Below are 15,411 nucleotides of genomic sequence, written 5' to 3'. Positions count from 1 at the left end.
AGTTAAATTATATTTTCATGATTGGTAACATGATAGACACTTCATTTGCAAAGTGAAAAAAAAAAAGTATATGTCTGCTCACAAGATGCATGACAATACTGTTATGGCTTGACCATTAAAAAAGGTACCATAAAGTAATGTAGTGACTTTTTTTAATTCATTTTTTTTATAACATATACCATGGTAATATTATCATATTTCCTAAAGTATCCTAGAGACAACCATGTAAATGCTATGGCGCATGACTACGGCAAGCCACACAGTGAAGTGCTATGATATTAATATCTGATACTGAAGTGAAGACAGTCTTTGCACATCTCTAGATCTCTCTAACTCTCTCTCTTTTTATTTTGGGACTGGACTATGCTGTTCTTTTTCCTTGATGCACAGCCAAAACCAGAGCTGGGCTCCAGTAATGCATGGAAAGGCTGTTTCCCCAGTCACAGTGCTTCTGGATGGAGACCCAGCTATTTCCATTTAAAGGAATATTCCAGTCTCTTTGATGAAATATAGACGAGCGATATGCACGAAGCATTTGCACACAGGTTTTTAAAATTCATTTTTGTTTCATTTTTCCAGGATTTTTCAAATTTGCTTTGCACACTAAACTGTCAATATTCATGATTAATATGCTTTTCTGTAGCGCTCAAAGCAATATTAATCCTAAATTTTACAAACTCTATAATTGCTTATTAAATTTAAATGTAGTCCTGAGGGGTTTCACTTTCAGCTTCTTTGACACCCACAATACAATATATGAAGTATGGAAACATGTACAATTTTATAACAGGATGAAGTGAATTTCTTTTTTGTTATTATTTTGGTCAAATGACCGGTTGATTATACAATATTCTGCTTATTACACTGACCCTTGTCTCACATAATAAAAATAAAATAATGTATTGTACTGTATAGTATGTGAGAAGAAAGTGTGAAGTGATATGCAAGACATGAAATCAGTTGTGTGGAAGTCAGCTGCACATTAGCGGTCAAATATTTAACGCCTCATTTGACCAATAAGAATCAAATATTCCATAGAGCTGTGTAATGTCATAATCAACTGGCAAACTTCCCTCACTTGACCCATTTCCAGAAATAAAAGCAATCACCACATTTTGAATGAATTTGTAACATGTGACTTTTACTGTAAAACAAGGATTTCTACTGCGAATAAAATGGCCAGCTGTTGTCATACTCTGGTGGCCAATAAGATGAACAAACCACAGCTGTGTGTCTTCAGAGCTGATAATCACATCTGGATCACCCATCGAGTTCTTATCTTAACCAGCGGCATCTAAATGTGTATTCAACCTAAAGGCAGCCAAGTGGGTGATGCCTGTCTAGCTTCCCATTAAGACCCTGAGAATGAGTGACGTGACGTGACAAATCTAGAGAACTCTCTTCATCCGACATCAGTCGTGTGTCGCATGAACACGTTGTAATAGTATATGTGTTTGTTATTTCACATTATAGATGTGATAGATGGAGGGTGGTTGAGTATAGACTGGGTTCAGACAGGCAGGAGAGTGTGTGCACATGCACAAACTCAGTCCTGTGAGCCTCTGAAAAGCCTCTTGTAGACTCAGCGGTGTGTCTGCGTGTTGGCTTTATTACCGGCAGCAAGGCCAACCACATGAGACAATCAATATTTTCTGTTTTTCTGTATTTTTCCCATGCAGAAAATACAGCAGGTGTTTGAAGGGAAATATCACCTAAAAATGGAAATCCTGTCATCATGTACTCTCCCTCATGCCATTTTAATTTCTGACTTTCTTCTGTGGAGCACTAAAGATGATGTTATCAGAATGTTTAAGCAGATTTTACAACTGAAGTGAATGGGGATGGACATGAGCTCCATAAATGGCAGAAAAGCACCATTAACTTTTGACAAAAAAAGTGCATACCACTAAAGAGCTATATTTCAAATCAAAATTTTTTTTTTTATTTTCTGTAAATAATAACTGTTCCTCACACAAAGATACCCTACAGTGTCAGAAGGCTTGTACACAAATCACGGACTACTGTTATAGTAATTTTATGGTGCTTATTTGTAATTTCTGGGGGTTGACATTGTCTGTCCCCTTTTACTTCCACTGCATGTGAATGAACAACAGGAATATTCTGTCTAAAATTATTAAATTAATTACAATTAAAGGTAACACTTTATTTTGATAGTCTACTTTAGACATTCTACTAACAGTAAGTAATTTTGCAACTGCATGTCAACTAGCAGTCATTAGAGTATTAGTAGACTGTCTGCTTAATATCTTCTAACACTTTATTTTAATGGGTCCACAACATACAATATACTGAGTATGAGAAACTTTGCAAGTATATGTCAACTTATTCTACTAACCCTACACCTACCCTACTGAGAGTTAGTAGACATGTAGTTGCTAATGAAAATTAGTTGGCATGTAGTTACAAAGTTACTTATAGTTAGTAGAATGTCTAAAGTGGACTATCGTAATAAAGTGTAACCCAATTAAAAAGGATTATTTTTGATTATTTTTATAATGTTATAATGTAAGATTTCATCATAATTTAGAAGAAATAAGCTGTTTTCTGTCCTGTTTTTGACCCCCTCATCAGAACGCTCTGTTAGGCGTGGTGGATTGTAGACTCAGAAGTATATGCCCACTGCTATGATTGGCTAATAGTTGTGTATGTTTGACCTTCAAAGATGGACGCATAAATACTCAGTGCATATCAAACGATCTGTAATAACAGACAAAGCAATAGCGTTCACGTAATAAGAACAGTAACACACACTTGTGTTGCGACATTACTGTCGGATCCAATATAGTAGGCACAGCATCATCTTTTAGTTTCAATCTTTCTGATAATTACCCGTTGAAATAACGATAACGTTTTGAGTTCTGAAACTTACAGACATACTTTTTTAAATTACAATTACCTCTTATATTTAAAAAGATCAAGGGAATTTTGATTTCATGACCCCTTTTAAGTTTTTTTCTTCTTGTTTATTCAGGTGTATGTAACTACACATACAATCGTTCTCATTTTTTGAAAAACTCAACTTTGAAGAAGAAAATTGATTAGAATTACAGATGTTAACCTGTGCTCTGAGTCACATTCTCATAATCCGTGTTGGGGAAAGTTACTTTTAAAAGTAATGCATTACAATATTGTTTTACTCCCTAAAAAAGTAACTAATTATGTTACTTAGTTAGGTTTTATGGAAAATAATGCGTTACGAAATACGTAATTTTTGAGTTACTTTTTAAATCTGAGCAGGGCTTGCTTGTTTGTTTTTAATATAAAAAGTTATTCTTTCCCCACAAAAGTGAATTGAATACGCCTCAGACTGAAGGAAAAAGTAAATTCTCGTCTCTACAGTAGAGGGCGCAGCTCAAATAAATTGCATGAAGAATATGATGCAGGAGAAGAAAGTTCAACACTATTCAGCAATAACTAAAATGAAACACAAATGTGTCATTTTTGTTTAGTATGGCTGAATTGGATCATCGAAGGTCAGTAGCAAAGACATTGGTTAATAAAATAGGATTAAATACATAAATTATATTTGTCTTATTTAACATATTTAATTATTGCAGGTTTGCGTAATATTCTGAATTCGCATTTGACTGTTTTTAATGTTTTATTTTTGAGAATCTGAATCTGTTGTTGTGCAGGTGAGATGAGTAAATGCATATTCATATTTAGTCTAGAACTTCATGCTCATACAGCACAACAAAGCCTCTGCACTGATTTCTCTCAACATGGCAACACGAAAGCTGTCAGTCAGTACATGGGAAACAAAGTAACTGGCTTTACCTACTTGAAAAAGTAACTCAGATATTTCCTTCTGAATTAAAAAGTAATGCATTACTTTACTAGTTCATTAAAAAGTAATCTGATTACGTAACTCACGTTACTTGTAATACGTTACCCCCAACACTGCTCATAATTCCGTAAATGTAGCACAGGTGCGTAGCTGTTAGCATTAGCAGTATGTTCACTGAAGAGTCAGCTAAATTAGTTTATTTACATTATATTTGATACCTAACACCTTTGATTTCCATTTAATGAACTTTTTGCTTCCCGTGCGTGTGTTTCATTAGTTGTAGGAAGACAGGGATTCCCGACAGGTAAACTCATCATGCACATTGTGTGAAACTAGACTGTAACAGTAGACCTCCTTGTGGTGTGAATGACGGTCGATGTGGAAGTGTGAACCGGGGCTCGGTTGCCAGGATAAAGACGTTCAAAGTCTTCGCATCACGTCACTGCTCTTGAGCGAGTGCCACTGCTCAGCTTGACGCGAGATGTGTTGTGTCGCTGAAGGTAGCTGTCAGTCACGTCTGCTCAAATCACCAGCTCTCACTGGAAATGAATGACTTCTGATCGCTTTGCCTCTGCAAATCGCTGTCGGTGTAAACGCACCATTAGACTTATTGAATTTAAAATGTACTGGGATGTTGTTTCTGTTGACGTTTTTCTTTTCGTTATTCTCTGCACATTTCATATCACATATTCAGGCGTTCTATTATACGGTCCTCATTGTCCTGTGGTGTTATCACACAACACACAGTCAGGGTCATCTGTTATCTTGTGCACCTTCATGTGTGATTTTATGTTGAGTTGATCATTTTGGAGCCTCAGGACGTTCACATTTGAACCAGGAAACCAAGGTTTTATTCCCTTAGGCTTTGTCTTTTGCAACCCTTTCCATGTTATTTCCAGGCGGTATATGGTTGTGCCATCATGTTTCCGTCTTTAGTAATTACTCTTTTACTTGAAATACATAGGCCTGGTTTCACAGACATGGTTTAGGTTAAGCCAGGATTAGGCCGTAGTTGAATTAGGACATTTAAGTAATTTTTATAAACGTGCCTCAAAAAAAAAAAACATTTCTGGTGACCAGCTTGAGACAAAACGAATGCACAGATATATTTTAAGATATTTTAACAGTCAGTGCAAGTTTATTTCAGTTTAAACAACTCAGATTTACATTTTAGTCTGGGACTAGGTTTAAGCCTTGTCTGTGAAAACGGGGGTTAATGTTTAGGCACAAATCTATTACAGAGTAGATTTAGCGTGGGTGTAGGTCCGATGTGCTGCAAATCCTGTCTTGTTGTGAGTTTTTACCTACTTCTATGTTAGAATGTGACTTAATATTATATATTTATCTATAGTCTTAGTTTAAGGATAATGTTGAAGACCGCTCTGCATATTCTGTGCTGTGTTTCCCACAGAAGGTGTTAAGACGGTGACCATGTATTATGCAGTGTAATATGTGCTGGCTGCTGACAATGAGTCCCAATGCACACTCCCATAACGGTCATAATTCACACTATCAGGGACAGAGATTCACAAGTCTCAGCAGTGAGGTGTGCAATTAAGTTGAATGTAGAAGAATGCTAATCAAATCTATAGCAGAAACATCTGGCTGCCGATTATCAGTCATTCTTCAATAGCCAGTATTACATTACCTACTACAAGATGTATTCTTGTAGAACCGTGTAATACAAATCATGTTATCCTGCATTTTTATAGGAATTTAGCAGATTAAAACAGATTATGGCCAGCTATCTAGTGTCTATTTACACTATGTGCAGAGGCTTTTTACAGTAACTGCACCCATCAATGTGTGATTGGGCTAGACAAAATTACAAAAGATGCCCATAAGACATCAGTTCCAGTGGTGTATCTGGTGAGGTACATGCCTTCTGACATGAATGACCCGAGTTCGAACCCGCCTTTTGCCAAAAAAAAAAAAATTCTTCCTTTTCAAATCTCATATGACATCGCAAAGGCATTTATTTTCATTTAAGGAAATAATCAAAAAGCTGAAAATAAATTCTCGGGTAGGGTTAGGGTGGGTGTAGGGAGGGCTTTATTGTCCCAATGCATCCATTTAATAATTTGAATTAAAATGATAATTTACACTATCGTTATTATTACATACTGTTACATATTACATATTACATACTGTTTAATAATGTACTACAATACTGATGTGCAGATAATTGCCACTATTTGCAATAAGTAGTATAAATAGAAGAAAATATTGCTATTTTAACATAGTGTAAATAGAATCTATAGCTATTTGCACTTATCGCCAAGCTGTTAAGTGTTAGCTATTTTGTAGCTAACCATAACCATGCTGCTGTACAGTATAGATACAAATATGTGATTATGTGAGTCCCTGAATGTGAGCCTTCTGGGCTCCCATGAAAGTGATGTGGAGTGTGACAGAATAAGAGGGGAGGGTCTCAGTGAAATCCAACCACAAGTGTTCACAGGAGATGCATTTGGAACGCATGTTCATATCAGGCAGAAACAGTAATGCGTCATGGCGGACCATTTGTGATTAGATCAACAAAATCGCATGTTAATATCAGCTGGAAACAGGGTCTCAGGTGTTGGATGCTGCCTGGTTTCACCACATCAAGAACAATGAAGTTGTATGTTTTAGACATAGTGGGAACTTTAATGTGGCAAGAAGGGGTTGGTAGTTGACCAGGATCGACCTGGCTGATCATAGCAGCAGCTTGACTGAATTATTCATTAACTAGGCTTTTACATTTTCATAAAAAAAAAATGGTGCTTGTCTATTCAAAAGTGTTTTGAGGAGTTTCTATGATGTTCTGGTCTCTAGATATAATTTTGAGCCTCTTTCATGCTTTTTATGCCGCTGAATGCTTGTGATGTAGTGTTTTTATTGCTTATTAGGGTAACACTTTATAATAACTGCACACTACGAATCATTAGTTAAGCATTAGTAAATAGTCAATTCATCCTTTATAAAGCATTGTTCCAACATTAATAAAAGCAGTTTATAAATACAGCTATAAATGTTTTGTTCTTGAGCATATCTATAATATAATATAATAATTGTATTTTCATACTTTATTAACAATCAATTTATCATTTCTAAATTATGTTATTTACAAACCAGTAATTTAGGAGTTGTCAAGTGGTTCATAAGATCATTTAGAAAGTGCAAGTAAATGATTAATAAACTATTTAAATGTACATTTATAAATCTTATTATTTAGACACATGATAATAGTTGCTCAGTGTGTTAGTAAATGCTTTATTAACATATTTCTGATGTAACTCATGATTATGTCTATTTTTGTGAGCTCATCTAGAGTGAGGACTATTTATACCTTGTAAAGCATTTACAAAGAAGATGTAAAGGCTCATTTATCTTCCAAAAAGAAACGTTGAACACAACACAGAGGGATACAGAACACAGAAATATATTTTCAAGATGCAAAAAAATGAAACTGTACAACTGTACACTTGATAAAAAATGAAAAATAAACCTCTGCAATTTTATAGAATTATTCTTTTTTTTAAATTAAAATTCAAGTGTACAGTTTTTTGCTTTTCTTTTCTTTTAATTTTTTAATTTTTTTGCATGTTGAAATAAATATTTCTGAGTTCTGTATCCCTCTGTGTTGTGTTTGTTTATTTTTTTCTATTGGGAACATAACTGAGCCTTTAAATATCGTTTGGAATAGATATGCTTATAAATCAAGAACAACATTTATAGCTGTATTTATAAACTGCTTACTAATGACTATTAATGTTGGGACAATGCTTTATAAAGGATGAACTGAGTATTTACTAATGCTCACCTAATGATTCATAGCGTGTAGTTATTATAAAGTGTTACCAAATATCATGTACTTTATCTCAGTACATATCCAGAATATATTTTTATTGCTCATCATTGTATTTCAAAGGTTCACTCAAACATTACATTTGTGTCAGCATATGCTCAAGTCGTTCCAAATATGTATGTTTTTTTCATCTGCAGAAGTCAAAAGCAATAATATGAAGAATGTTCTGGTTGTTCTTTTACATATAAATTAAAGTAAATTTGATGGGGTAGGGTGGGGTTTGGCTCCAACAATTTAAAAGTATCATAAAAGTGCATTTTCTGAAGACAGTACAATACAATACAAAAGTTGACTAAAGAAACTAAATGAAATGCAAACTCTTATTTGCTCAAAATAATGATTTTACACTTCCAACATGCCTACTGTATATTCAAATGCATTGTTTAAAGATGCGTTGTAACAGGTTTAATATCTGTGACATCAAATGTTGGTATCATAGCCAATCATCGTGGATGAACATGGCACAGTGTGTCTTGGCCAAGTGTGTCTAAGTGTACAAGAATTCATTTTTGGTTCAAGTATTTCTTTAAACACGTCTGCTGCAGGGAAAAATATCAATGCTGTTTAGTTCCCAAATCAATTTTTAAAATCACTTCTCAGTCGAGAAGTAACTGAATAGGACAAGTCATCAGTTTGAGAAAACAGTATCTTTAAAGTCTGCCAAAATTAGGCCGGACATTTCTTCCGCTTCAGTGGGCGTCTCTTCTCTCTGGAGATCAGCTGTACCGTCCACAGGCACTAGCTGATTACAGGCAGCAGCAAGTGTGTGCAGATGATGAGGTGGAGGATGAAGAACTTCCTGCCAGGCTTTGTGCAAATCAGCCCAAGTTTAGATAGGAGTTGTGGAGTGATAAGTGCACCTCCAGGAAGATTCATATTGCCTCTTGTCTGGTGGATACTGCTCCACTAGATACATTATAAATCATTTACAGAGTCATTTTGGAATGCAATATCCGCTACTAAACTCTGGCTTTTCTCCTTGTTATTATTCCAAGCCCTCCGAGGGATGGAGGTCTGAGGGTCTTAAGCTTTAAAAATTGAAAATTGATCAGTAGCTGAGCAGGGAAGAGTTTCTCTCCGCTGGGGACGACCCTCCTCATCATTAGCATTTACAGTGTTAGCACAGGCGCCCGCGAGCCACTTACAAATACCAGCTTTCCAGAGATGGGGACAGGGGACCTGTGCATGAAAAATATTTTATTTAACACATTTCTGTCGAATTTGGACAGAGATGTTGCTATTTTGGCTTGATGGAAAACCCTCATACAGTATGTTTTATTTACTGATTGAGTAGCTCTCAACTGGTTCTGCTTTAGGTCCTAAACATGGTACCAGAATAGTTTATTGTACAAAAGAAATAAAAATGACCTTAAACATCAAACGTTTAAATTCATAAATATTACTAAAACACTATCAGCTTAACAGTAACAAGTCCATTGCCTAGTAAATTAGTTAAACATTTTCTTCGTTGTTTAAATATTTGGTTGGCAGAAATGTAGTCTGGCTTGTATGTTTCTATACCTTGCAAAGAGTTGTTTGTGGAACTTGAAGATGAGAGAATGTCACCGTCTGGCTGCGTCCAAAAGCTTAGGCAGCTGACTTGTTGCCTTGCTGCCTTATCAGGCAATGACTTTAGAGGCACCGTTTGTGCACAAAGGTACCTCACAAAACTGATTTCAGACAGACTTCTGAGGCAGCATAACAGTTTAATAAAATACAACAAAATAGAGAGAGCTTTGGAGAAAACTAAGTGAATGTTTGTTTTCTACAATACTAATTTCTCCCTACAAAAGAAAAGTACATAGGCTCATTGGAAATATGTGCCTCTACCTACATTTCTGTTAAACTTAAAAAAACGTACCTATACATACGAATCACTGCAGTTTCCAGTTGAAATGAACACTAGAGGCAGTAAAACTCTAATTAAAACTTTTATTCCTTTTCACACAAAGTATGATTTGCAGGTCCACAGTTTCAATTAATAAAGCCTAATTTTTGCATAATTACTTGAGGTATATTATGTTATGAATTCAAAACAATGTTGACATGCAGCAAGAAAACTATAATACTAATACTTGAAAACTAATACTTTTGAATGTGTCATCATATATCCAGCTTCATATGCATGAGTTTTCTAATTCTGTAGGTTTGCTCGGTAGCTCACGCGATACAGCGTTGCACTTAGGTGATGAAAAGCTCCGATATTGTTCAACAAAACCACTCAAATCCGCATGAGGAAGTTAAAATAGCATGGCTGTATCAACACCTACGTTTTTATATCACTTTTGCTTTTTTAAAAACTGTCGGGTAGGTTTAGGGTTGGGTTTGGTGTAGGGGATATTTCCAACACAACTTAACTTTTAGCGACACTCCTTGGATATTTGAAATATGAACCACCGCAATACATCCCTGAAGCAGCGTAATACAAGCACAGAAATATGTGCCTATATCAACGTAACAAATATGTGCCAGGGTCACGTATTGAACCCAAGTTTTAGCGCCACTCACTGGGCATTTCACTTTGAAACTGCCGCGAAACGTGCAGTAAGGTATGTAACAACAGTGTTATTACAGAAATGTATTTAGCGCCACATTTTCCGAATGAGCCTGGGTTGAAAGAAAAGGTGTTCAAAAACATAAATTTATACACTAACCACCAGCCACCAAGTTCAGCCACCAATTTAACTATTTAGCTCATGGAATCAAAAGCACAGTATAGTGGGATATCATAGGCAGTGAAGGACACAACTATATCTGAGAAGGTATCTCAGTTGATAGTATGTGACACGATCATTGGACTGATGTGTCTTGTTACCTCCGTATGCTGCCTGTGGAGGCAGCATTTTTCAGCTTTCAGATGCAACCACTATCCGTGTTAGCATCTGCCTAATTTAGCTACCAGTTACTGATGAACCAAAATACTGTCGAGTTTAATTGGACACACATGCTTTGACATCAGTGGGGAGCAGTTACTATTTTTTTACCCTAACTTTGCAGGATTAAATGGTTAGTTGCATTTTATGTTTATCATTTACAATCTTATCAGTTATGATCCGCCATTTGTGAACCACCCAGTTTCTGAAGAGTGTAGGGATGTTTAAATCAACCAGCTTTTATTTGCATGAGTTTTGCAGGCCTTTGGATGCATTAAGAGCACTGTCATATTTATGTGCCGTTCTACGCGCATACAGAAAAAAAACAAAAGTATAAAAACGGTCCCATTTAAAATTTTCCTGTCTTGTTTTTTTTTCTTCTTTTTTTTTCCTGCAGGAGAGAGGATCTGACGAGAATACTGTACAGCGAATGAGGATTCTTCCGGAGGGGAACGGAGCACGTGTATGTGTTTTTCTTCAATGACAGGAGTAATCCGGTAGAGTTTGAGGGTCTGAAGGCTGGAGACACGTGCCGGAGGAGTTTCTTGGCGTACGTCGGCATCTAGCAGCAGCAGCCATTTTCACGGACCATGTGGTTGGCGGTGCGCAAAAACCGTCCACTTTTGCACCAGCAGGACTGCTGCAGTGGCAGGGCTCATGATGTTTCTCTGTGGATATGGATTTTTTGTTGGTGCGTGACACTCGTCAGGGGACAAAGTTACCACCCCACCGTGAACACGCAGTATGGGAAATTACGGGGCGCGCGGGTCCCGCTGCCCAGCGAGATCCTGGGACCGGTGGACCAGTACCTGGGCGTGCCGTACGCCGCTCCACCGGTGGGGGAGAAACGCTTCCTTCCCCCTGAGCCGCCCCTGTCTTGGTCGGGGATCAAGAATGCCACTCATTTTGCGCCGGTGTGCCCGCAAAACATTCACAATGCCGTTCCGGAGATCATGATGCCAATCTGGTTCACCTTTAACTTGGATATAGTTGCCACTTACATACAAGATCAAAACGAGGATTGTTTGTATCTAAACATCTATGTTCCAACGGAGGATGGTGAGTGTGTCGGGTATAACAGAGAAAAAATAGCCTCTCGCTATTACATTCTGTCACTTCCTGTGTTGTGTTTGAAGCATGAGTTGTTGTCTGGCGCATGCCTTGTCTGTGTACACCATTTCCGTTCCTCATCTTGACTTGATCTGCCATGAAGTCTTTCCATCAACTCTTCCCTTCCATGCCACTGTTATGGGTTCCTCTTTTGTGTTGTTCAAGAAGGCAAACCAAAAGAAAGAAAGAAAGAAAGAAAGAAAGAAAGAAAGAAAGCTAGAAGAAAGCAATCAAGGAGAAAGTAATCTTTTTAATGTAAGAGCTCAGATTCTAATCTGACATGAAGTTTGGATGTAATGATCTTGGTGCACCTCCCTCTCCTCACTGTCTTGACTGTTCTGGGGGATTAGCGATCCGAGATTAGCTTGCTTGATGCCAGAATGAGCCTTTTGTAGAGTTGCTAAAATGTTCTGGAACACAAGAGGCCTGTGGCATCAGTCCTAACCATGTAAGACCCTTTACTGTCCCACTTTCTTCTGTTAACATTCAAAGCCTGTCTCCAGGAACTTAAGATCTTTAAACGAATTCGGTGATCAAGTCGAACATTTGCATTCGCAAATATCTCCCCAGCACAAAGAGCATTTCTTACAAACTCTTACAGATTTGAAAGCAAAAGCGCAAGCTCTGTTCCAAAACCCAGTGAGCTGCCATCTAAGGATGCGTACATGCTTTAGAAGGCCAGAAGACTTTGAAGGAAAGCGGAGACTTTGACGCCACGAATGCATAAAGTTCATTATGAGGGCATGGAAAGAGCCGTATCAGTTTGTGTGCGCATGCACAGAAACATACTACTGTACCTAATATTCTCAGTGGTCAGTAGGGCCTGTGATACAGTATGTGGCAGCAAAAATGCTGTTTGTCATAGCTTAAAATTTGCATTTACAGATTTCATGCCAGCTCAAAGATAAAACTCTCAAAAAAGATGTTCTCAATTGGTTCTAGCTGTAGTAGGATTACCAAGTGGCGTTTATATATCCATCGCTGCCAGTTGCCAGAGGCTTGGTTAGCTACAGTACATTTTTTTTAAATTGTTTTGTAGCCAAGCTAAACAAAACTCTTAAAGGGGTGGTTGATTGCGATTTCACCTTTTTAACGTTAGTTAGTTTGTAATGTTGCTGTTTGAGCATAAACAATATCTGCAAAGTTACGAAGCTGAAAGTTCAATGCAAACGGAGATATCGTCTTTTAAAATTCTGGCAATTTAATGCCTACAATAACGGCTCGTAAGGACTACAACAAGGTACTTCCCGGGTCCGTTACGTCAGGAACCCAGATAAACCCCGCAGCATGCAGCAAAGCGGGCGAGGCCATGCTGCGCTGCTTTAGAGAAGAGAGAGAAAACTAGTGGTGCACGTAAAAATATATGAATTGCAATTCTGTCTTCTGACGATTCTAATGGATTCACGAGTTTCAAAATCAGTGTTCTAAAGCAACGGTTCTCAATCCTGTTCCTCACGTACCCTGCTCTGCATCTCTCTCTCTCTCCTTCTCTCCCTCTCTCTCTCTCTCTATCTCTCTCTCATTCAGATCATCAGCTCAGTGAATACACTTACTTTCACATAGCTATGAGAAGTGTTATACATAGACGCGTGTGCAGTTGCCGTACTGTATTAAAGCTTTAATCAGAATAAAACCGTATATTAAAAGCTAACATAGTAGCATTTACAAATAACAGCGTATCTAAAAGTATGAGACAACAACAAACAAAAAACTTAGGCCTACCATTAAAAGTCGTGCTTGCACAGGTTCTGCATGATCCTCTTCACTAATATCCTCTACGTCTCAACCAGGCCCAAACAGATAAGCAATATAGATGACGCCATTGTTTACAATACAACCGGAGCACATGCCGTTGAGGTGAGGGGTGGGACGTGAGCACTAGAGGCGATTTAGCCAATCACAACACACTGGACCAGCTAACCAATCTCAGCCCATCGCTTATTTCTGAGGGAGGGGCTTCATAAAGCCAGGAAATTATCAGACAGAACGGTTTGGAATAAAGGTAAATTATGTGAAAAATAATGTTTTTTTTTTAAATGAAGCATTATCATATGTTAGACTGCACCCCATAAACACAATCAAGCCTAGAAAAAAAACAGTCAACCACCCCTTAAAAATTCAATGATTACAGAATCTCCCAAAAAGTGCTGTGGATAAAAAAGGATGACATAAAACTGGTTGCGTCACCCCCTGATCCTCACTGAAATGCAGCACACAACGCAAGCACACAAACAACACTCCTCACATTAAGCTCATGGGAGACTTGACAATTGATTTCAATTGAGTTTAACATTAGTAAGTTGCTAAATTAATAACACAGTACTCTAATAAGCAAAATAAGGCATAGTAGACACAAATATTGGAGCCCACCATTTTTCAGTGAGCTCAGTGTAGTGCATTCTGGGATTTCCTTCACTTTGAAGGATAAATGCATTGCTGCATTTTAATTTGGGCAAAATGAAATATCCTAAGCCAGCATAATGTTACTGCCTACCTTTTAGAACCAGGAGACCTCTGATGCATGCGGTAAAATGCTGTCTGGGTAGTGCGCTATGTTTTGGAACAGACCCAATTGTGTAATCGAAAGATACATACGCTTTTGGTGCTAAAATTCATCTGAAATCAAAATAACTTCAAGGTTGTGGAGCACACTTACAGCAAGTCTCTGCATCTGTTGTCAAAGCACGTTTGGTGCGTCGTGCAACAGAGCCATGCATTTCTCACGCAAAACCTGGAGTGATGCAGCGGTGCAGGGGTTGTGAGGAGGAAGAGTTTATTTTGTGCTTGTAAAGGGTCTTATATAGCAGTGCATGTGAAACTAGGCTTCCTGTGTTCCAGGGTGCAGCAAATCAATTCCACCTTTTTTGGAATATTTTCTGCCCAAAAGACAAAGCACCCCAGCTAACGTTCTGGACAGGTTCTCTTTGTTGTTCTTGTGGGGAGGGGGAGTGACGTTGTTGCATGTTCTCCTCAAACGTTTCTTCCAGAGCCTTCTGTTATTTTGTAGTCTTCTATTCATTTTACAGTCAAAAGAATATCCAAGGAATGTGCCAGAAAACCCAACAAGAAAATATGTAGAAAAGGAGGTATGTAACAAGCCAACATTGGAGCGATATACAGAGAAGAGAGCGACTGGTAACTCCTCTCTCGTACCCACGGGATATCACCATCAACTGCAGAGTCTTGTGTGCAGAGCAATGTTAAAAGCATCTGTATAATTTTTTCAACATAGGTTTGGTTTTTGTTTTTTTTTTGTTTTTTTTGTGAATATGTGCTATTTCAAATTGCTATACGATGTGTATGTACACAACCTCCTGTTTTCACGTTCAACCCTGTTACGTTCAACAATTTTAAAAATGACAGGCTAAAAAAAAATAAAAAAATAAAAAAATACAAATCATTGATCACTAATAAATATGCTTGCACCATGTCAAACCATTGAACAATATGACTTTTTTGACCTTGGAGTGGTTATACTATTATATTTAAATGGACAAGTATCATAGCAGAACAGGGTTGAATGGAAAGTTCAGGGGGAACGGGGGGATAATTCAGCATTTAAACATAATATCTAGAAACTTTATTTTTTATTTATTATTTATGTTTTTCTATGATAGTAAATGATTCATAGATAATGAAAACACAATTTATTATTATTATAAGTACAACACAAAATTTATATGTAGTGTTGATGAATGGACATGCAATTTGGCTCATATTTAGTGTGTGTTTTTTTTGTTTTGTTTTTTTATTTTGGCATTACACACAGA

The 15,411-nt window shown here is 37.3% G+C and overlaps 1 protein-coding gene across 3 annotated transcripts in view; it reads left to right on the top strand.

Moving 5' to 3' along the window:
* The window catches only part of nlgn3a (neuroligin 3a), a 214,960-nt gene that overhangs the window by 38,548 nt on the left and 161,001 nt on the right, over positions 1 to 15,411 (top strand). For 2 of the 3 annotated variants that reach the window (XM_058797606.1, XM_058797607.1), the window contains exon 2: positions 10,929 to 11,590. In XM_058797606.1, coding sequence (XP_058653589.1) covers positions 11,122 to 11,590 — 469 coding nt within the window. In that variant the 5' untranslated portion in view covers positions 10,929 to 11,121. Of the gene's footprint in view, positions 1 to 10,928; positions 11,591 to 14,667; positions 14,728 to 15,411 lie in introns of all 3 variants that reach the window. The other variant, XM_058797605.1, reaches the window with a different exon arrangement.

Source organism: Onychostoma macrolepis, chromosome 14 (genome assembly GCF_012432095.1).
Source record: "Onychostoma macrolepis isolate SWU-2019 chromosome 14, ASM1243209v1, whole genome shotgun sequence".
NCBI classification, from domain to species: Eukaryota; Metazoa; Chordata; class Actinopteri; order Cypriniformes; family Cyprinidae; genus Onychostoma; species Onychostoma macrolepis.
This window is presented reverse-complemented; position numbering and strand designations above follow the sequence as displayed.